Raw genomic sequence first — 22,242 nt, 5'->3', positions numbered from 1 at the left:
GTAAAGCCGCGTAAGTAGGAGGTACGAGATGTGCCACAGGAACTTAGAGACCAAAGCAAAAGGTGTAAGGGCTGTGGTCAGGCAGGGATCGGATTCTGATGGTTGGGAGAAGTTATTACTCTTTGGCCCTGAGGGATCTCAGAAAACTACTGGCACATTCTTTTCCTTTCCTGCATATTCAAAGCATTGAGACATCCCTGAGAGTATATAAGAAAAAAGAATGGTAAGTCCCTAAGTCAGCCTATCGCCCCTTGGGGTTAGGGAACCAGGACCGGTCTTTAAAGAGTCTATACCGCCCCTCCTACCTTGATACATAATTCATGAACCTGTCGCGTTCCCACCCTCCCACTTCCCCAGAAGTCCCTTCCGGCAGCCGAGACCGCTGTTCTGAAGGTTCGGCTCCTTTCCTTAGCAGAACCTGCCTTCACTTCCGTGGTGTCGTCACATCCCTGAAAGGTCTACCCCGTCCCCCGGGCAGAAGCTACTTCCGCCCCTACTAGTCGTAACTTCCGCCCGGGGTGTCCTGGAGCCCGGGCCGCGCCGGATGTGCTCTAGCCGCTCCCGGAAGTGACTCGACCTTTGCATTTCCCCCTCTTTCCCCATTGCCGCCCCCCCACATTGCTATTTCCCTCCCTCCCCCCTTTTCGTTTCCGGCGCTCCCGCCTTCTCTCCGCTGCGGCTCAACTCCGAGTCAGTGGGGGGAGGGAGGGAGGGGAGGGAGGGGGCGTGGAGGAATCGGGGTTCTCGGGAGCACGAGCTGCAGCACCACTTCCGGGTGAGTGTTAGGGGAGGGAGGGGGCCACCCACTGCCTCGCGCCCCCGCCCTGCGGGTGTCTCGCGCGCGATCCTTGCGTGTGAGTGTGTGGGTCTGTCTCGCGCCTAAAGTGCGTGCCCGCGCGCTCGCCTGACGCCCTCCCCCTCCCCTCGCCCCCTCCGGGTCCTCCCACCGCACTCGGCTCCCTCCTTCCCAGCAAACGCCGCCCCTCCCGCGCTCTGGCTCGGCTCTGGCGCCGCCGCAGCCGCCGCCGCCGCCTGGTGAGTCTCGCCGCCGCTGCAGCCGGCGCGCGCCGAGCTCCCTGCTCCTTCCCCCTCCCCTTTTCCTTGGGGGGGGCGGGTAAGGGGGGGGTCCACGATGGGACTGTACGTGTGTCCGTCCCGGAACCGGAAGTGGTTGTGGAGGAGCGGGCGATGGGGAGGAATGGGGGGGTTTAGGGGGCGGGTGTCTGTCTGGTGGGTGGCAGAGTTCAGCTCCCTGGAGGGGAAGGAGGGACGTCCCAAAGAAGGGTCTTTGAGGAACGGCTGGTGGGCGACCTCAGGAGAAGGCGCCCAGGGGCTGTCTCAGGGCAGAGAAGGTGTTTAGGGCACAGCCGGGGACTCCTGTAGCAAGACCACTGTGCAGGCTGAGGGAGGTACTTCTTGGCGCAGGGCCTTGGGTAGGCAGGGGCGAAGTCCTCGCAGAGTGGGGGGAGGCCAGAGGAAGTGCCTGGGCCTGAGCTGGCACTGTGCCTGACACAAGGCCTTGTGCATCCCCCCAGTCCTCAGCTTTGCCTTCTGAGTCAATCCTCGGGAGGCAGGGACCCTTCTCTTCTTCCAACTCTTCTGTTCTCTGACCCTTGGTCACCTGGGGGCCCCCCGGGAACTTAGAAGAACCAGTGTCTGAGCCCAGGGGTGGAACCCACACAGGGGTGGTAGAGTTCTTCTCAGTCGCTGGGAATTGGGTTTGTTTTCCTTGTATCCACATAGGGGGTGGCTCTGCACTGCTGTTACTGTATCCTTGCATCTCTGGATCCCTGGGTTGAGGTGGGGTGGGAGATCTGCCTGCCCTCCAGTCTTGAGTGCTGACAGTCAAAGAATTCCTGAGCTTCTCCACAGTTCCCTGGTGGCTGCATCCTCACCGGCCCCTGTAACCCCGACAATTTGTTTACAGAAAGTTCAGGAGCCCTGGAAAGGACAAGGAATAAGACGACAGGAGGAAGAGAGAGAGAGGGTAAGACAATTTGGGGTTAATGGCTTTTCTGGTTTGGGGGAAGAAGGGGGTCATCATCAAATGGGCCTTTTTTGAACAACGTGACAGAATTTTTCAAGTAATAGCAATTATAATCCTGGGGTTTGCTGTGGGAGAAAAATCAGCCTCTTCCTGTTATCTCTTGAGGATACCCAGGAAGTTCTGTGCAGAAAGTTGCCACTGTAACCCCCATCACCTTCCATTCCCACCAGTTCTCATCACGAATGAGTTGGGAAATGCTCAAGTGAAATCACTAAGCAGTTGCACTAAGCGTTGCACTGTTCATAAGAGATTTATTCTGCTTTGGGGACACATGGGCTCTAGTTGCCAGTGTAGCCTTTGTGGCATAGCTTATGGAATTGCCTTCATGTGTTTGGAACAAGCAGAACTGAGTTTGGAGTGGAGTTTGTGTCTTTAATATTGCATCAGTGTTTGGAGTGGATCTGGTGAGTGATTCGAGTCTGTGACAAGGAGTTATTTGAATTTGATATATGGCAGGGTGAAGTTTTGGAGGGGAAAGAACTGATTCATGGGTAGTTTGAAGTAAAAATGGATAAAACTGTATGGAATGGATTCCAGAAGTAGTAGGTCTGAAAGAATTCAGAATAGGAGGCTTGATGGTGATTGGGTTTCAGGTGGTCTGAAAATGACAATATATCAACCCCCAAGAGCTTATAATTCTAGCGGTGTCTTCTGAGAACCAGTTCCAGGCTGGTTTATAAAATGTATTCCCCTGTAGGTTTCTGAGCTAAATTGATGATTAAATATTAGGTGCACATCCTCTCATCTCCAGCCTTTTTTTTCTTTCCTGCCTCATGTTGTCCAGGCCTGTCAGTTACTAGTGGAATAGACAAGGCAAGGAGAACCTCTATGGTGTGCTTCCTGCAGGGTGTAGGTGCAGTGATCCAGTGGGGCCCAGGGTAGAAGGTTGCCAGCTTTAAGGTTCTGTTGGTCTTTCTGAGCCTGGTGTGCTGATCTTTCCCAACAGAGTTGGGACAAACCTGTTCTGAATTTATTTTGTAGTTGGAAGAGTTCACGGTAGCAGGGCCCCAAATCCTGTTGTGATGGCCCTTCTCGAAGGCCCTTAGGACTTGAGAAAAAGATTTGTTTCCTAACTCATGAAAAATGGTCCTGGTGCTTCTTCACTTCAAGTTCTTACCTAATATTGCAACCTTTCTGCAGTTGTGCATCTTGGAGCAGTTAGTGGAGAGTCTGAGATCCATGTGTCATGGATCCATGTGTTTCTGTAGTTGAATTCGAGTTAGTTATTCTTTGCATCTCTCTTGTTGTGCTTCTGGTTGGTCATTAGTAAGCTGGAGGCTATAGTTGTGATACTTTGGGATAGTTCCTTTGTAATTTTGGAACTTTTATGTAACTTCTACTAATTGTCACTACTAAGTCTTCATTAGGTGGAAGTATTTCTCTAACACTCTTCTTTTTAGGAATACTTCGAGCATTTGATTCTTTTTTGTGTTGTCTCCATCTCATCTCCATATGTCTTATGAATTTGTTTTAAGGGGGTTATACTCTTCCATCCTCCACCCAAGTAGAAACTTAGTTGAGTAGTAAATTATTCAGAGTCATCCACTGATGTGTAGGGCCAGATGTAGATTCTGGAAGCCTTGATTCCTCGGTTCATCCTCTGGCTACTAAATTTGGTTGGTGTATTTCATGATTTCCTAAAGGTTGGTTGGGTGATAGAATGTTGTTTTCATTTCCTCGGTCTTCCAAGAGTTCTTTTAAGATTGGAAAAGGAATGTGTAGTTTCCTGAACCTCTTGAAAAAAATATGCTCTCCAACTTCTCACTGGTGAACAGTGGAGGCATGGTGCAGTAGTGAAGTTTAAATTAAAGTAAAGTTGGCAAATTTTCAATCTGCCAACATCTTCTTTCCACGTATTGTATTTTCCTTCTTTCCTGCACTTTGGGGCTGTGATAGAAGTCTTCCCCTTCCTTCCCAGTGTAGGGTCACATGTTCTGTTTGCTTTTGTTTTTAATGTATTGGCATAATCATCAAACTTAGTGCTCTATGGGGAGTTGCCTGGTGGTCTAGTGGTTAGGATTCAGCATTGTCAGTACCATGTCCCAGGTTCTATTCCTGGTCTGGGAACTGAGATCTCACCAGCTTCCTAGCACAGCCGAAATAGAAAACAAAAAATAAGCAAAAGAAACAACAACAAAAAAACCTGGCACTCTGTATGGAGATGAAGTTTCTCTGTAATATCATTACCGTCTTTGGGTTTTAAGACTGTTGACATGTGCCTGCTTGGATGTCAGGATGGTTTGGTGGAAGTTCCTTCGTGCAGCATAGAGAGTTGAAAGGAGAAGGGGTAAAACAACAGTTGGCAGGTATTTGAGTGACCTGGCACCTGCTGGGGCGCCCTGTGACACAACCCCAGGGGGCGCCGTTGACATGTCTTCTGGCAGCAGTTTTCCTTCTTGGTTTCTGTCTGATCTCAGTTCAAGGATACAGAGATGTAAGTCGGCCTCATCAGGACAGTGTTGACCCTTCTCAGGTGTCACCCTGCTGGCAAGTATTGCTTCTAGTTGGGTGAGCAGGGCTCCCCGTGTACCCCCTTTTTGGTCCAATATATTTATCAGAAGCCCACAGTCAGGTTTATCATTCTCTCCTGGGAACAGCCATGGTTCTGATCTGCAGCTTTGTTCTTTTAAGGACGAGGGCAGAGTGAACAGAGTATGAGGTGGGGGTGGAGGGGCCTGTATTCCCTTCGTCTGGTCTTTTAACTCAGACTCCATCATTCTAAAATCTCTTATTTTGGTGGCCAGGTGAATATCATCTTTCACTGCATTTTGCGTCATTGAAAGATTCATTTTGGGGTTTGTTTTTGGCTGACCCGGGGCTTCTGGGATTTTAGTTCCCCAACCAGAGATTAAACACGCCCAATGGCAGTAAAGTGCAGCGTCCTAACCACAGGACTGCCAGGGAATTCCCTGAAAACTTCATTTTTGAAAGCATTTATTGGGAACTACCTGCACAGTGTATAGTCCATCCCTGGAAATGGTCTAAATTTAGAGTCGTGAATCACCCGCAGTATGAGAGAGCACGTACTAGAGTGGGTCTCACTTAGGACCCTTTCCCAGCGTGCTCTTTGGTCCTGAGTTCAGATTCCTGCTCTGCTGTTTACTGTTTGCCTCCAATTTCATCATTTGAAAAATGGGTAACATCACATTGGAAATAACTATTTCAATAAAAATTTTTAAGGAAAAAAAACAGGGATTTTGGTATCCAGCTTCATAAAATTGTTGTGGGATTAAATGGTGTGATGGTTGTAAAGTGCTCTGAACAGTTCCTTGAACACAGTCGGCACTTAATTAATGGCGGTGGTGATTCCGTCCACCAGATCACTTGGCGTCCCTGTGTAAGAACCAACAGGCCATGTTTGACCCAGAAACCGCTTCTCCAGAGCCGCCGGTGGACACTATGAATGAATGTAGTTTGGAGGTACAGGGGGCCTCGTGCGCAGGAATCCTGTTGGAGGAAACCTTATTTTCAGGCTCTCAGTTCCTCCCTTCTACGTTGTCACATCCATAATGAGTTGACTTCCTTGACTCTTTAAGGGGAAATTATAGTTAGACCCTCCTTTCCTTTATTTAAAAAACTTTTTTTTTAAATTGTATCTATTTATTATTTGTTTGGCTGCATTGTTGTAGTCGAGGCACTGGGGATCTTCCTTGCGCCATGTGGCATCTTCTGTTGCACTGCAGACTCTCTAGTTGTGGCGTGTGGGCTCAATAGTTGTGGTGTGAGCTTAGTTGCTCCGAGACACGTGGGATCTTAGTTCCCCGACCAGGGATCAAACCCACATCCCCTGCGTGCAAGGCTGATTTTTAACCACTGGACCGCCAGGAAAGTCCCAGACCCACCTTTCCTTTACACGCCAGCATAATTCTCTACTTCATTTCCAGCATAGTCACCACCTTTGTCTATTTCACCAGCCTGTCTCTTAGCCAGAAAGAAGGTGGGGGCCGAGGTTCAAGTTGGAGCCCTGGGCATGGCTTTCAAGATCCAGCTGCTGTCACTGGATTCGCTAAGTACAGAATTGCTTACTAGGAGATGGGCCCTGTGTTATAAAGTCGGGAAACAAGTTCAAGATGTGGCCCCTGTCTCTCACCAAAGCTGGGCCAGATTGGATCCCCTGATGCTGTGATCTCATTGTTTCTCAACTTCCAATGCCTGCAGAGGGCCCTCCCTTTATAAACCAGCACGGGTGGGCAAGCGGGTAGCACCTGGGTGGAGAGTGTCCAATTTTACTGTGTTTATACCTCAGGGAGCTGGGTGTGCCTGTGCCTGACCCTCGAGGCATTTCAGGTTGAGCCTCTCATGTGAGGCTGTGGTTGCCACAGATTTGGTGCATTCCTGTCCTCTCCTTTCTGGGGAACGAATAGGCTGAAATTCAGTTCTGTTTCCACTCACAGGTTTTAAGAAAATGGAGAGTTTCGTTCAATTTTGAGAGCAGTAAGTGTGCTGAGACTTCTCAGAGGCTGAGGAACAGAGTTACGTCTCAGTGAGATCCTTTGGCTCCCCTCCCTTGTTGGAGCACTTTACTGGTTTGCTTAGTCACTTCTTGGGACCCGGTTTCCGTGCCCAGTCTCCCCTCCAGCTATTGGTATCCCTGATGTCCGCCTCCAGCGTGTCCTTGGCAGGACTGTGGCTATAAGTCAGTGCCTCCTGAGAGTCTTTCACCCCTCCTGGAGCTTGATTGCTCTTGGCCCAGAGCAGGTGTTCATGTTTGTTCCTGCTTTGCTTCACATCCCTTCCCAGCGCTTTCCTCTTTCCCCTTCACCTGCTTCTGCTGGCCAGGACGTCCCCTGGTCCAGACTTTGGGGAAGCTACTGTGGACCAGCAGCCTGCAATTAAGCCTTGCCAGGCAGAGTGATCAGAGTGTGAGAGCAAGCAGTGGGTCAGCTGCACCCCAATTAAAACAATACATTTGAAAAATAAAAACAGTAACAAAAGAGAGAGTGAGTGGTGGGATCCCTTGCCTGGGTTTTAGACCCATCGGTGACTTGCAGTGTGATTCTAAGGGATTCCTTTTCTTTTTTCTTATTCCTCACTCCCAGGGTTTCATGCTCACGCGTCATCTGTATGCAGAGAACTTGAGCTCGTAGAGGCAGTGTTTGAGAACTCCAGAGGGGTCTGGTAACGTGTGTGTGCTGGCCCACCAGAGTCCCTGTTCTGAGCCCTTCAGGTGGCGATCCGGGGTCCTGCTGCTACTGCTGGAGCCAGCACCCCTTTTAAAACTGCATACTCCAGGGACTTGCCTGGTGGCTCAGTGGCTAAGACTCCACACTCCCATGGTTGATCCCTGGTCAGAGAACTAGATCCCACATGCTGCAACAAAGGTCCCTCGAGCCACAACTAAGACACAATGTAGACAAATACATATATATTTACAGAACAAATTGGTTACCACATGTTCTCGCTGCTCAGTCCAGGCTGTGTGGTACGCAGTGCAGCACTGAGTTTGTTCTTACACCTTGAGGAGATCTGGAGGGGGGCGTGGCGCCCAGATATCATATGGAGCTCCAAAATATTGTGATTCTGATTCTCATCAGTTTCATTCTTTAATTTTCTTGGGCATTTTGTGTTCTGACCAAGAACCTTTTCAAGCTGTGTGACCTATAGACATGTGGATTGGAACCCTTGGAATTTTTTTTATTTCAAGGAAGATGGGTTTGAGGGATGAAGGGAGAGGAACAAGGATAGATGCCCCGGCTCTTTTCAACCCGATTGGTGATCTGCTTTGTGTGTACATGGGCCCCTGCCTTCCTCTCTCATGGAAGGACTGCAGTTTCTTTGTCTTTCTTCTTAATTTCTAGTATACTATTTTATTTTTGTCTGCACTGGGTCTTTGTTGCTACAAGGGCTTTTCTCTAGTTGCGATGAGCGGGGGCTACTCTCTAGTTGTGGTGTGTAGGCTTCTCCTGGTGGTGGCTTCTCTTGTTGCGGAGCACAGGCTCTGGGGCGCATGGGCTCAGTAGTCGCGGTTCCCAGGCTCTAGAGCACAGTCTCAGTAGATGTGGTGCTCAGGCTTAGTTGCCCCGTGGCATGTGGGCTCTTCCCTAGACCAGGAGTCAACTATGTGTTGCCTGCCTTGGCAGGTAGGTTCTTTACCACTGAGCCACCAGGGTAGCCCATGACTTCAGTTTCTCTTCTTGTCAGCAAAAGAAAGCAGTGCCAGTTCTGTTTCTTTGGGCTACAGGAAGCACTGTGTGGGTAGACAAGCTCTCTCCCCAGCATCTGATCCTGGGAGCCTCGGTTGGATGCGGATGTATTGCCAAGGGTCCTGACTTCGGGGACCCGTGTGCCAGGTCTGAGGGCTCATTCCCAGCCCTGTGCGAAGAGACCAGGAGCTCCTCTGCTCCTCTCCCGGCTGCTGAGCTGGTTTAAGTTATTCCTGCCTGTGACATGGTGTCTCTTTCCATCTTCAGGTAGAATGGAAGAATCTCACTTCAATTCTAACCCGTACTTCTGGCCTTCAATCCCCACGGTCTCAGGACAGGTAGGTGGTGGTTGGCTCGCTTGTGTAATTCTGTCAGCTCTGAGTAGCAAGTTCTGTGACTGTGGATGCTGAAGTAAGATAAATCCTAGGCTGTCTCCCCAGGATTATATAGCGTTTCCACTCAGCTAATCTCTGGAACTGCAGCTATTAACCACCGCCTTTTGGTCTCCACGGAGCAGGGTGCCAAGGGAGCATGCGGGCTGGACCTTCTCTCAAAGGCTGCTCTCCCCTTCCTTTCCTTTTAGATTGAGAACACGATGTTTATCAACAAGATGAAGGATCAGCTGCTGCCAGAGAAGGGCTGTGGGCTGGCTCCGCCCCACTACCCCACCTTGCTGACAGTGCCTGCCTCGGTGTCCCTGCCCTCGGGCATCAGCATGGACACAGAGTCCAAGTCAGACCAGCTGACCCCACACAGCCAGGCATCGGTCACCCAGAACATCACGGTTGTCCCCGTGCCGTCGACAGGACTGATGACCGCCGGTGAGCACCTCCGCTCTTCTCCAATCTGAGGTGTTGATCTTTCGCGATCAGTACCCCAGGCTGGAGGGCGCCGGGGACATGGGGAGTGGGATACGTGTTTTGATTCCTCAATCAAATCTTTATTAAGTGCCTACTGTGTGCCTAGCAATGCGCTAGGCATTGTGGGGGAAACAAAGAAGTAGAAGATGCGGTCCCTGCCTTTGAGGAGGTGACATTCTTTCCTTCTCTGAATCAAGGCGTCTCCTGTTCTCAGAGGTGGAGAAGAGAAGGGAGTCAATCAAGGGGTAAATCTCACTGTTACCGGGGCGGGGCGGGGACAGGGGTTAGGAGACCGTTGTTTTTCTACAGGGCTTGGGGTTTCCTGTACACTCCGGGCGGGGGGACGGTGGTGAGGGGCTACATAGACAATGATCTGGGGAAAATGAAGTAGGACCAGGGTGAGGACCAGACAACATGACACCATCTCCTTTTTCTCGCAATCCTAGGTCCCGGCCTGGTTATCACGTCCCCCTCAGGCTCCCTCGTGACCACAGCCACGTCAGCTCAGACCTTCCCCATCTCGGCTCCCATGATTGTCTCAGCTCTTCCCCCTGGCTCACAAGCCCTGCAGGTGGTCCCCGACCTCTCTAAGAAGGTAGCATCCACCCTCACTGAGGAAGGCGGCGGCGGCGGCGGTGGCGGCGGCGGCGGCACCGTGGTGGCCGCTAAGCCCCCCCGGGGCCGGAAGAAGAAGCGGATGCTGGAGTCGGGGCTGCCCGAGATGAATGACCCTTATGTCCTCTCCCCTGAGGACGACGATGACCATCAGAAAGACGGCAAGACCTACAGGTAAGGGTAGAGCCGGGGGCTGGAGGGGTTGCCGCGCTCTCAGCTTCCCCGCCCCATTGGGCTCGGCACTCTGGCAGCTTCCACTTCAGATCCATGTGCATGTCAGGCATTCAGTTGAGGGGGAGGAAGACGGGGCTGCTGGCCTTTCTCTGTGGCCTCTTCCCCAGGAGGCAGACCCATTTTGCCCCTTCATTTTTGGGGGTCGTCAGCATTGACTTATTCGGGGGTGACATAATGGAATTTCTGTCTTGTTACGAGACTTTAGACTAGGTTCAAGACTCTTTGTCTCCTCCTTTTTGCTTTCTACATTTTCCATTCCTTTTTTCCCAAGAAACTTTTCTGGTTAAGCAGCTAATCTTAACCTGTGTGCCATCCATCAATTTGTGGGCCCTGTTTGAGCATTGAGCCTGCCTGACCCTGCATGGTTGGGATGACGGGATGATGGGGGGGGTCTGTATTAAAAGGTGGAGCAAATAGGATCCCTCCCCTCCCCCCTGTGGAATAGTCGCTTGTTAAATGGCTGTTGGCTCACCTTCTCATTCATGGAAGTTCTTTTCATCTCCTACTTCCTTTAAGTTGCCTATCGCCAAAAAGCATTCTAAGCATATTTGCATGTGATACTATATAAAAATGGTTACATTATCTGAACTCCCTGCCCTTTGAAAATTGGAAATCTTTTATTCCCCTTGAGAACCATCAAGGGCCCTAGAGGGTTCGGGGAGTTTAGCCCCAGTGTACAGAGTGGAGTAACCACTGTCGAAGCTTTGACGCAGACGGGCAGACGTGCATGGCTGGGAGATTGGGTCTGTCCTTAGTGTACCGAGATGGGCAATGTTGTTCCCATTTTAGGAGCGAAGGGAACTGCGGCACAGGAAATGGACAGAGCCTTGGGCTCATGGATTCAGTTCCCGGCTCCACCACGAACTTGCTGTGTGACCCTGGGCAAGTCCTTTCCCCCTCTCTGGGCCTCAGTTTCCTCATCTGTAAAATGGGGAGAATTCTGTTTATGCCTCCCAGTCGTTGGGAGTATATATCAGATAAGATTTGAAATGTTGGGAACTTCAAAACAGATAAGAAATGGTCATCACGTAGCATTTATTTATTTTTTATGTGTTGTACATCTCTACCATGGAGAGTTCAGAGCGTTTAAGTCATCTTTGTAATTCAGAATGAGGGGAGTGTTGCTGTGCTCTGTAGAAAGTATTGAGCACTGCAGAATTCCAGCTCATAACCTGAAAGTTCACTGCAGCTTTATTATTGCAGGTGTACCCTACTTTATACAGTAAAAGTGTTCCTGAAAAATGTTTACATCATGTCATATCATAAAGGTACTTGACAAGCTTGATTCATTTAAAGGCATCGTTTTATATTTTCATAAAATGAAAATCCCTTTTAAATTTATTCTGTACAAATCTGGGTTTTTATGTATTTGCTTAAAGTGAGGTCATTATGACATGGAGCCACAGCTCAATGAATTCATTCCTTGTAGAAGTGATGGGAGGGCTCCCTGACACTGGGGGGCCCTTCACAGGGATCGGGGTCCTCTGATTCTCATGTGGTTTCTCATGTGATTTCTGGACCCACGTGAGAGCCATTTCTGGACTTCTCACACTGCATGTGCAAAGAAGTGTGAGCTTAACAATTGGAGGGCAGCCGTGACAGGACTTCCCACACCCTCGGTGTTTTTGGAATTCTTGACCAGCCCAACCTCCAGGTGGCTAAAGGGAACTCTGAATTTAAAGGGGACTAAATCCTTAGGTTGGGAATATCCCCTGGAGAAGGGAATGGCAACTCACTCCAGTATTCTTGCCTGGGAAATTCCATGGGAGAGTAGGCTGGCGGATTCTAGTCCGTGGAGTCACAAAGAGTCAGACACAACTGAGAAACTAAACCAACACACCTATGTTATAGGTAAATGGAATTGCTTAAGAAACTCAAACTCTGAGGTGCCAGAGGAATCTTTTTAATCATGAACAATCCTGTTTGCAATCCATATGTGGGTCAACCAACCACGACCACTCCTGTGGTCCATAGCATTTGACTGGGCATTGAGGGAATTGGATTCTTTTTCTCTGGGCAAGTCAACTTATTTCTCGCTCTCTATTCCCATCTGTAAAATGGGAAGATTCATCCTGGCCCTCATCTCTTGTGGAAATGTTCTGAGGAAAATCTGAGTATCCAAATGTTTTTGATCATCTTAGGGGAAAAAAGAGTCGTTAATTCAAAGCTGTTCTTGTAACCAAGGCCATGGCCTTGCATGCCTCCACAGGGGCACCCTTGTGGCCTCCGGAGCTGTGTGCCCGTGACTTGGACACTAGCCTTCCTATCCTGCCCACTGCCACAGCTCTCCTAGTCAGGTTTCTCCCTCCCCCCACCCCACCCCCCAACCCCTCACACACACACCTGGCATTAGATTTGTACTTATTTGGCTTCAGAGGATTTCGGAGATGGAAGTACATTAATGGTCACCTAAGCCTCCCTATAGTTTTAGTGTTTAACTGTTTCTGGCAGATGCTGCAGTGGTCTGGCTCTCCCTCGATCCCTCTATAGAGTGAGGAGTCTTAGGTCAGGTGAGAATGAATCATGGGTTGTCCTCTGGCAAATGGCTTCACCTTTCTGAGCATTTGTGTTCCTGTCTGTAAAACAGGATAGTGCTTGCCAAATTGTTGTGAGGAGTGGAAACCGTGTGTTTAAAGGGCCTAATTCAAGGAACTTTCCTGGTGGTCCAGTGGTTAAGACTCTGTTCCCAATGCAGGGGGCCTGGGTTCGATCCCTGTTTAGAGAACGAGATCCCATATGCCTCAACTAAGACCCAGTGCAGCCAAATAAATCAATAATATGTGTTTGTTTGTTTTTTTAAAAAAGGGGGCCTAGTTCGGGCACAGCAGCAAATGGCATCTGTTAATGCCTGTTAGTATTGAGTTATTATCACAATCATCTGTATGATACTTACCCCTCTGGAGATGGCACATTTTTGATGAATTTAAGTTTGGCAGATTTCCGTAGTTTGAAAACTTTGATGAAGAGGCTTGTTTCTCTTTTTTTATAATTAATTCCAGATGAAAGGTACAGTTATGTGTTCAGCATTCACATGCAAACTAATGAGGTTTCATTGGAATTAACATGAGTGGGTGTGTCTTTCCACCTGTCTGAGAAATCTTAGTGGTGGAAGGAAATTATCTTGTAACTTTAGTGCAGTTTCTCCTCCAAGTGACAAAGTGCTTAGTTTTTAACCTTGGTCTTAGTGAAATATAGAGTAGCATAAGCTCGTCCAGCGCTGGTGCTGCTAACGTTAATGCAGTTCTATTACTGGAGAACACTTGGCTTACTGTTGACCATTCTGGGTCTTTGAGGGGCAGATATTTCTCTCTCCATTTTACAGACCAGAAAATCGAGGTCTAGACTGACAAGCAGGCCTTTAACTGAACCCTGCGTAGAGCCCAGGTGTCCAGACTTCCGTTGGACCCTGCTGACTATAAACAGCACCCCCCCCCCATATACACACAGATATATACACACACACACACACACACACAATGGGTGGATATCCCAGACTACAGCAAGGGGTTGGTCAGCTGGTAATTGGATTTCCTTCAGAGTTTTCAGGCAACTTGAGAATAGAAATTAGCCTTACTGGTGAGCGTTTTAGTGGAAGCATTAATACAGGAACTGTATCCCCAACTCACTAGAGTCTCATCTTCTCTGAGGAGATCAAGAGTTCTTTTTAGTCCCCATCTTGATTATTCTCTGAAGATTCTCTTGGGATCAGAAAAAAGGCAGAATCCCCCTTCACCATCCCTGAGCTCCTTTTCAACGAGGAGGACCCAGAGCAGAGGGTCCAGACTGCCCTGGCTCCCAGGCTGCGGCCCTCGCTGGCAGCCCATGTCATCTGCTGCTGAGTTGTTCAGGAGTGATAGGGTTCCAGCTCGTGTAGAGACTACGTAGCTTTTTCCCAGTAAAGTCTAGATAGCTGTGACTTACCTTGCCCACAGGCCTCCTTATTTGATATCGCTGGGCAGTGTAGTAGGAGAAGGATTGCCAGCTCAGGTGGCGAGTGCAAGTTCACTCAGACGCTGCTGATGCCAACCTGAGATGCTGGCGTTGGCGCCAGGCAAAGGTTCAGTGGGAAGCTCAGTGTTTGGCCAGTCGTCTTCTCCTGAACGTTTGAGGGGTACAACCCCCTCCAGCAGTTTCCTTGGCTCATTGCAGAGGTAGTTCTCACCTGACTGGCAAGGGGCTGGGGGTGGGGTGGTGGGTGGAGTATTGGATACAGGGTGGAGGCCAGACACAGGGTTGGGGAAGGCCCCCTCCAAGTAATCCTGCTCTTTCTCCACCCTGTCCCTCTTGGAAGGAATCTAGATTCACTGTCGAACAGGAAGTAGGAGAAAATCTGAGGAGACAGGAGAAAAGTCCTTCTGGGCAACCTGGTCAGTTTGTCCTCGTTGTCCTCTCAGGAGCTGGAGGGTTACCCGAGGAATGTCCTTTCACCATGGGATCCTGGAGGAAGGGGTGCTAAAAAGTCTGAAATCAAGTTACAGGCAGAAGGAAGACGGGTGTGAGGTGAATCCACGTCAGCTCAGGGCCAGTCATAAGGTTTTCCTGTCTCACCTGGTTGAATTCTTGTTTATGTACACACTGGGGAGTCCAGGCATTAAGCAAACACTTGAATTAAATACTCACATTGTGCCGGGCAGTGTTGGAAGCGTAGGCTGTCAGGATAGATAAAATAGAGCCCCTCCTCTGGAGGGCCCGCCGTGTGGCTGGCAGAGGAGAGATCAGAGGGGTTGGCATCCCTGGCAGCGGAGGGGCGGGCTCAGCCACGCCCGCTCGGTGGACGGAGTCCTAACCGCTGCCCTCCCTTGGCCCAGGTGCCGGATGTGCTCCCTGACCTTCTACTCGAAGTCGGAGATGCAGATCCACTCCAAGTCCCACACCGAGACCAAGCCCCACAAGTGCCCACACTGCTCCAAGACCTTCGCCAACAGCTCCTACCTGGCCCAGCACATCCGTATCCACTCAGGGGCCAAGCCCTACAGTTGTAACTTCTGTGAGAAATCCTTCCGCCAGCTCTCTCATCTCCAGCAGCACACCCGGTAAGGCTGCTCTCAGTACCCACCCCCACCCCCCAAGCGTGGACACTGAGGCCACGTGGCCAGCACCTTCTCCTCCTCGCTCCATATTTTTTCCTGTGTCCCTTTCCACTTTGCCCCTGGGAGCCTCGACTCTCCCATTGCTGTTTGTGAAAACTAATGACATGTCCCTGCAGCTCGGGCGGGGTGGGGCCTGGAGACTTGTGCTCTCTGGCCCCAGAGACTGGACCCATCTGTGCGGTTTCTCTCTGTGTCTGTGTCTGGAAATCTTCTGCAGAGCAGGCCCTGCTCTTACTATATACTTCAGGTCAGAGCGAAGGTGCGCGTTCAGCCTCAGGTCCATGGGCAGCAGGCGGTGGTGGTCTTTGTTCAGATTACTGTGTGGAAGCAGGGTGTCCGTGGTGAGTGTGTGACCTTGGCCTAAAGTGGAGGGCTGATGAGCCGGAATTCTTTAAGGTTACTGGAGCCAGGGGTGCCACTCTTCATCATCTCACTGCCATTCTAGCCACCGATTTAAGATCAGCAGCAGCGTAGACGCGGGTGTCCTCTTCACCAGCCTCTCCAGGGGGGAGGGAGGCGGGGTGCTCTCGTCCATCAAGCAGCATCCTTGCACCCAGCGGAGAGCTGAGCCCGTGGTGTCGAGCCGCTCCCTCCTCCCCCTCCCTCCTCTCCTCTCCGGCAGGATCCACTCCAAGGTGCACACGGAGATCATCAAGCCCCACAAGTGCCCGCACTGCTCCAAGACCTTCGCCAACACCTCCTACCTGGCCCAGCACCTCCGTATCCACTCGGGGGCCAAGCCCTACAACTGTTCCTACTGCCAGAAGGCCTTCCGCCAGCTCTCCCACCTCCAGCAGCACACACGGTAAGGGAGAGTGGCAGGCTACTGCCCCCGCCCCGCTGGCATGCCCTCCCTACCCCCGCCCCGGACACACACAACAACCCGCATGCGGGGGGCGGGGGAGAGACCCGGCTGGAGGAGAGAGCTGGCACCGGGGAGGAAGACCACGCAAGACTGGAGACACCGGTGGACACTCAGAGATCTGCCTTTGTGGGTCAGAAGCAGTGCTGAGGAGACGCAATGACTGGGCCATTCCCTGATCGGAGAGAGGAGGAAACCTACTGAGAGCAGAGCTGACAAGTCCTTCCCTCATCCTCCTGCCTGGAAACAACCTGGCAAGTGCACATATCTGGCAAGATTTTCTCCTTGAGGACATTTGGTTGGAGAAGACCATCCCTCTAGCCCTTCGGGCACCAACTATGAACGGGAGGTAGAATGAGACTTCAGCCAGCTACCAGCCTGGCGACACCAACAGCACCTCGCAAGGCTCCCAGGGAGGCCAGGAGTACAGAACAGAACACATCCCAAATGTGCACAACGAAACAGAAAGGCTCCTACTCCATGAGGATGTGCAGTTTGTCCCATGATCCTCGAGTAGCCTGGAGGAGGTGAGCCTGCGTTTGGAAGACCTGATGACCTTCGATGGGATGTCAAGTTGAGCTGGAGTCCAGGGTCTTGCTGGCCATAGGCCTCCTCTCCTGGCTGTTTCTGGAGGTGGCAGTTCCCCTTAAAGTGGTCCCACAGCTGGCTTCTCGAAGAGGAGGAATCAGGCTTTCCTCACAAGGAGACGCATCCTGCGAGGTTTTCAGGATTTTTACACCTGTGGTCTCAAAAAGCAGCCAGTCACAGAGATGCTTCTGAAGTCCCTGCCGAGGAGCAGGGGTCTGGAGACCCTCAAGTCCTTAGCTCGCCTCAGCAGAGGGCCCTGTAGTGTTTGAAGAGGTCAGATTTGTACTAATCTGGGCATTTCCTGCTGTTCGGGCAGAACTAGGCATAACCCCAGGAACTTCCAGGGTCATGTTGCCCTTCACATTTCGCATAACTCTGTGCTCTTCTTTGACACCAGAATTTTCTCTGGGAGTGGTGCTAAGGTTGAAGTGATAGTTTCTGGCTGTGTGTTGGGGGCCACGGGAGAAGTGTCCTGTATTTCTTCTCACTGCTTTGTTTATCTTACGTTTCTGAACGTTCGTGAGGGATGATTACTGTGGGAGCTGCCTCGACTGCCAGGTTGTGGCCTGACTGTCCCTTGGCTGCCAGGCCTCCAGCCTTCCCCTCCCCGCAAAGGAGCCCAGCTTGAGCCGTGTGGCATGGGCAGCGAGCAGAAGTTGGGCCTGTGGCCTGAGCTGGTGCCTTCTGGAGACCCGCGCCGTGTTCCCCGAGGAGGCCTGTTGAGGTGCTGGTCCGTGAGCGGCCTCGCTGACGTGCTCTCCCTTTCTCCTTCTCTCATCCCGTGCAGAATCCACACCGGGGACAGGCCATACAAATGTGCACACCCAGGCTGCGAGAAAGCCTTCACACAGCTTTCCAACCTGCAGGTAACTGCTCCACCCTCCACACGGGGCCTGACGTCTGAGTCTCGGGGGTGGAGGTGCCGTGACACCAGCCAGTGGTTCTCAAACTTCTTCAGGACCCTTTACACTCTTAACAGTCATCCAGGAACCCAAGGAGCTTTTGTTGACGTGGGTAATAACACCTAACTACAGAGATTATCAAACTGAAAAACTGTTTAGTAATTTGTTTATAAAAGTAACAAACAGGGACTTCCCTGGCGGTCCAGTGGTTAAGACTGCACTGCCAATGCAGGGGGTGTGGGTTTGATCCCTGGTCAGGGAACTAAGATCCCACATACTGTGTGGCTCAGCTAAAATATTTTTTTTTAATAATTAAATTTTTAAAATTAAAAAAATAAAAATAACAAACCCTATTGCACATCAGCATAAATATCTCTAAATCCTCCCCCCACCGCCCGCCAAAAAGAAAATTTAGAAGAATGGCATTTTATTTTTATGCTTCCTTCTCTAACGTCTGGCTCACTGGAAGATGGAGGGACTTTCTTTGTGCTGCTTTTATTCTATTCCATATTAGACATCGCGTTATCTCTGTACAGTCAGGAAAGAATGATCATGAAAAAGCAAACGGTGTCTTATTGCCACTATTTTGACAATACTTTTGACCTGGCAGCCCCCTGAGAGGTCTTTGTGTTCCCCAGTGATCCCCACACCTCTCTTTGAGAACCCCTGAATGAACGGCCCCAGCATTGCCGCCAGTCTCACTTTTGGGATCCTGGTGCTTGCTGCCCTAGGGGTGCTACTTCCCTTAGCTGCTGCCTTCTGAGGTTACATCTGAAGCAGTTTCTACTGTCTGTGGACAGAAGCAGAGGCCAAGAGTCCTGGCACTGAACTCAGGGCTTTCCATTAAGGTCAAGGAGGCGGGAGGGCAGAGTCTGGTGCACCCATCCTCATTCCTCCCAATTTCCTCAGTCCCACAGGCGGCAGCACAACAAAGATAAACCCTTCAAGTGCCACAATTGTCACCGGGCATACACAGACGCAACCTCGCTGGAGGTGCACCTGTCCACGCACACAGTGAAGCATGCCAAGGTGTACACCTGCACCATCTGTAGCCGGGCGTACACGTCGGTGAGCGCTCTCCCCACCCCCCTCAAGCCACTGCACCCTACCTTTCTGATAGAGAGCTGTGACCACGCCTCCTCCCTTGCTACAACTTGCCAGAATCAGGAAAGAGAACTGAAGTGAAAAGACACAGAGCTGAGGAATGTAGAGGATGCCTGGTCCTTTAAGCCTAGACCGACTGCTCAGCAGTGATTCTTCATTTTTCTTAGACATGAGACAAAAGAAAGCACCTTGAAATTGTGAGAGATGAGATTTCAGTTAGACCTCTTCATTAGACTCTGGGGCTTCCCAGGTGGCGCTAGTGGTAAAGAACCCGCCTGCCAGCGCAGGCTATCCCTGGGTCGGGAAGCTCCCCTCTGGGAGGAAATGACAACCCACTCCAGTATTCTTCCCTGGAGAATCCCATGGACAGAGGAGCCTGGTGGGCTACAGTCCGCGGAGTTGCAAAGAGTCAAGACACTAAAGAGACTTAACACACACACACATATTAGACTCCAGAAAAAGGTGTTCAGGTTATTCTGTTAAGAGAGCTTGGAGAAAACGACAGCGTTCCCTGCGCCAGTTGAATGCCCACAGTGACTATAAAGGTCCCCCTCTCTTGTCCACCCAGTAGTGAGCCCTGAAAGTGGCCTCGGGGAGAACCTGCAAGGTTCCAGAACACCTCTGTATCCATGTTGTTCCATTTAAAGCAAAGTAACAGCCATCATTTCCTCCCCTCAACTCCTTTTCCATCTTCCCCAGGAAACGTACCTGATGAAACACATGCGCAAACACAACCCTCCTGATCTCCAGCAGCAGGTGCAGGCGGCGGCAGCAGCAGCAGCGGTGGCCCAGGCCCAGGCCCAGGCCCAAGCTCAAGCCCAGGCCCAGGCCCAGGCCCAGGCCCAGGCCTCTCAGGCTTCGCAGCAGCCACAGCAACAGCAGCCACAGCCACCACACTTCCAGTCCCCTGGGACAGCCCCCCAGGGTGGGGGTGGCGGGGACAGCAACCCGAACCCTCCACCCCAGTGTTCCTTTGACCTGACCCCCTATAAGACGGCGGAGCATCACAAGGACATCTGCCTCACCGTCACCACCAGCACCATCCAGGTGGAGCACCTGGCCAGCTCGTAGAGACCTGTGCTGCCGGCCACTGGGAAGAGGGGGAGGAAGTGCCGGTCCCTCCTTTCTCCAGCTCCTCCCAGTGGGAAAAGTCCTCTTCTTCTTTGACAGGCCACAGCTCCACCTCCTTGGGCCTCAGGCGCGGCCTTCCTTCCCAGGATACCATCCTTATTCTCAGCTCCTCTTCAGAAGGAACGTCAGCCCTCCCGATGGGCAGAGGAGTACTGAGCTGGTAGCGTAATCCGGCAGCCTCCCTGCCTAAGCATAGCTTTTAAAATTGGGGGTTGGTGCTCAGGGGAGGGGTTTGCTATGACCTCATAGAGACTATTCCAGCGGGGCACTTACTCTCTCCTCACCCTCGTGATCCTCCAAGCTCGGGCTGATAAGAGGACTAGAGGTTGGCCCTCCCAGATGTCAGAGCGGAGGGAGCCCTAAATGCAACCAGCCTCCTGTTCTATTCTTGCCTGCAAAAGAACAGAGGTTCCTCCTGTGCCCCTGTCCCTGGGAGCCATTTTCTTTCCCTCATGACCTCACTTCAATCCTACCTAATACCGGAAGGAGGTCTGGGGGTGGGGGATCAAGGGCTGAGATGTGGTCCCAAAGGGGCCAGAGATCCCCAAAATGGTCAAGGTGGCTTAGAAGTGTGGGTTATGGTTTTCCTTGGAGTCTCTCCCCTTCTCTGCCAGCCGAGGCCCTGTGCTCTGTCTCCCAGTCCCCAGCCTAAGGAGCTGTGGGTTCCTTATGAAACCCCACAAGGGAGTGCTGCAGAGAAGGGAGAGTTCAGGGCAAATGCAAAGACTGGACTTAGCTCCCTAGGTGCCACGGTCAGTTGCCGGACACGGATTTATATATAAATATATATATATAAATATATATATACCCACTCATCACGGCCATCTTTGTTGTAACCATTTCTGTGTTTATAAATGCATTATCTCAGAATTTTCATATTTGATGTTTTGTTTATTTTTGTCCCCTTTTTGTTTTTCTCCACCCTGTCTCCTGGCCAGCAACATTTTTATTTTTTTGTCTTTTTTTTTTTTTTTAATCATGGCAGATTTCTGAGAAAAGAAAAAATGGAAAAAAAAAAAAATCAGGAAACAAGTTGTTATAAAGCAATTTAAAATGAAGAAAAAAAAAAAGAAAAAACTTATGTACAAAACCAAGGGGTGTTTTTAGAACCTTGTATAGAAATAAATTCGTGTAAAAGGATCAGAGGCAGTGGAGCTACTGATGTGAGTATAAGCATGGGGGGAAGAGCTATCTGGAGAGGCATTCAAGGCCAGGACAGAGGATTGACAGTAATGTGTGTATGGTAAGAATGAATGCTGTGCGATGGCACTGTGTGTGTGTGTTTGTGTGTGTGTGTCCCTAGCCACAGAAGGCCACAGAGCCTTGAAATTTCTCAAGTGGAACTTTGGTTTACAAGGATTCCTACAGACAAATCGTGTGTTGAGGACCAAGTACCCAAGTATGTGAGAGCAGGGTATCAGTCATGCGTTAACAGGACACCATGAAGCGCCATATCCAAAAAATGGAAGCACAGTCTCCTGGAAAGACCTGTGGACACCATCACCAGGACTGAAGAATGACAGGATGGCTGTGCTGAGGTGTAGTGCGTGGTTGGGAAACCTTGACTTTAGCCCTGGCTCTCTCCTATCAGCTAGTGTTGGGTGGTGATGCTGCTTCAGCTGTTAAATTAAGGGATTGGGCCAGATCACCGCTTAAGATTTCTTTTTGAAAATTAAAGATCTTTAAGCACTGAAAAAGCTGTGACAAAGCTCCCACGTCCAACAATGTGGCCATTGTCTCTCGCACCCGCTAGTTACCTGGTGGGTGTGGATAATCAGTGAAGTATAAGGCCTCTTGGTTTAGGGTGCAGCATCTTGTGTGGGCATCAGAGTCTCAGTCTGTAGTGTGACAGGAATGAATGTACCACATGTGACCAGGTAGGTGGTGTCTGTTAGTTTCCTGAATATTTACTTTTTCCCCTTGTTCTCACTAACTGTTGAATTGACACTAACAAACAGCCCTACCTTCATCACAGGTATTATAACCAGAATTTACCCTCTTGAAGGATATACTCACTCATAGTAACAACCCTATATGGTCATTTTGTAGAGAAGGAACTGGGCATGGAGGTTAAATTATCCAGGGGCCTGCTGTTCGCGAGGTAGGACGTCATGTAGATTATGTGGCCAGATGGTACCACCTGTTCAGTAGTATATCTGGGGTTTCACCTTGCCCTTTTTAAAACATTTTATTATGTGGCTGAAAATGTCATAAAAACCTGCCATGTTACATCGATAATTAACAAGAATGTGTAGCTTAGGGGTGACAATGATCTCCAACACACTCCCGTTCTGGTCGCCGACATCTGCGTCCCCAGTGTGGTGGCCTGTATGCACTTGGTGGTTTTCCATCCTGATGAGAAGTGTATTTGTCACTGTGCTGTCGCGGGTCAGGGTGATAGCTGGCATCCATCTAGCCCAGTTGTGACAGCTCTGTGCCAGTTAACATCATACATAAATGAGTAAAAATGGAGACAAACATGGGAGGACAAGGCCAGCAGTATTCTGTCACTGCAAGCAGGAACATCCTGGAGTGACAGAAACCCTTACAAAAAGGTGAGGAGAGTCGCAGCTTTATTGTGAGGGGTACTTTGTACTTACAAGCAGCGTTTATAAATAATGAGCTGTTTCCACGTTAAAACATAATCCTGGAGAATTGGCGTTCGC

The 22,242-nt window shown here is 50.4% G+C and overlaps 1 protein-coding gene across 14 annotated transcripts; it reads left to right on the top strand.

Moving 5' to 3' along the window:
- Positions 1-544: 544 nt before the first annotated feature.
- ZNF384 (zinc finger protein 384) lies at positions 545-20,716 on the top strand. 14 transcript variants are annotated; one of them, XM_061124795.1, is made up of 14 exons: positions 545-775; positions 972-1,035; positions 1,928-1,987; positions 5,367-5,467; positions 8,458-8,528; positions 8,774-9,011; positions 9,248-9,295; positions 9,497-9,839; positions 10,689-10,781; positions 14,708-14,932; positions 15,612-15,794; positions 17,227-17,305; positions 18,251-18,409; positions 19,145-20,716. In XM_061124795.1, exons 5-14 carry the CDS (start codon positions 8,463-8,465, stop codon positions 19,514-19,516), a joined length of 1,806 nt encoding a protein of 601 aa, XP_060980778.1. In that variant the 5' UTR covers positions 545-775; positions 972-1,035; positions 1,928-1,987; positions 5,367-5,467; positions 8,458-8,462; the 3' UTR covers positions 19,517-20,716. The 14 variants fall into 14 exon arrangements, with proteins under 14 accessions (XP_060980778.1, XP_060980779.1, XP_060980774.1 ...); XM_061124796.1 differs by lacking the exon at positions 972-1,035; XM_061124791.1 differs by lacking the exon at positions 5,367-5,467.
- Positions 20,717-22,242: the final 1,526 nt, after the last annotated feature.

The sequence above is a fragment of the Dama dama genome, chromosome 22, assembly GCF_033118175.1.
Source record: "Dama dama isolate Ldn47 chromosome 22, ASM3311817v1, whole genome shotgun sequence".
NCBI lineage: Eukaryota > Metazoa > Chordata > Mammalia > Artiodactyla > Cervidae > Dama > Dama dama.
Note: the sequence above shows the minus strand (reverse complement) of the source record. Positions and strands in the feature narration are given on the sequence as shown.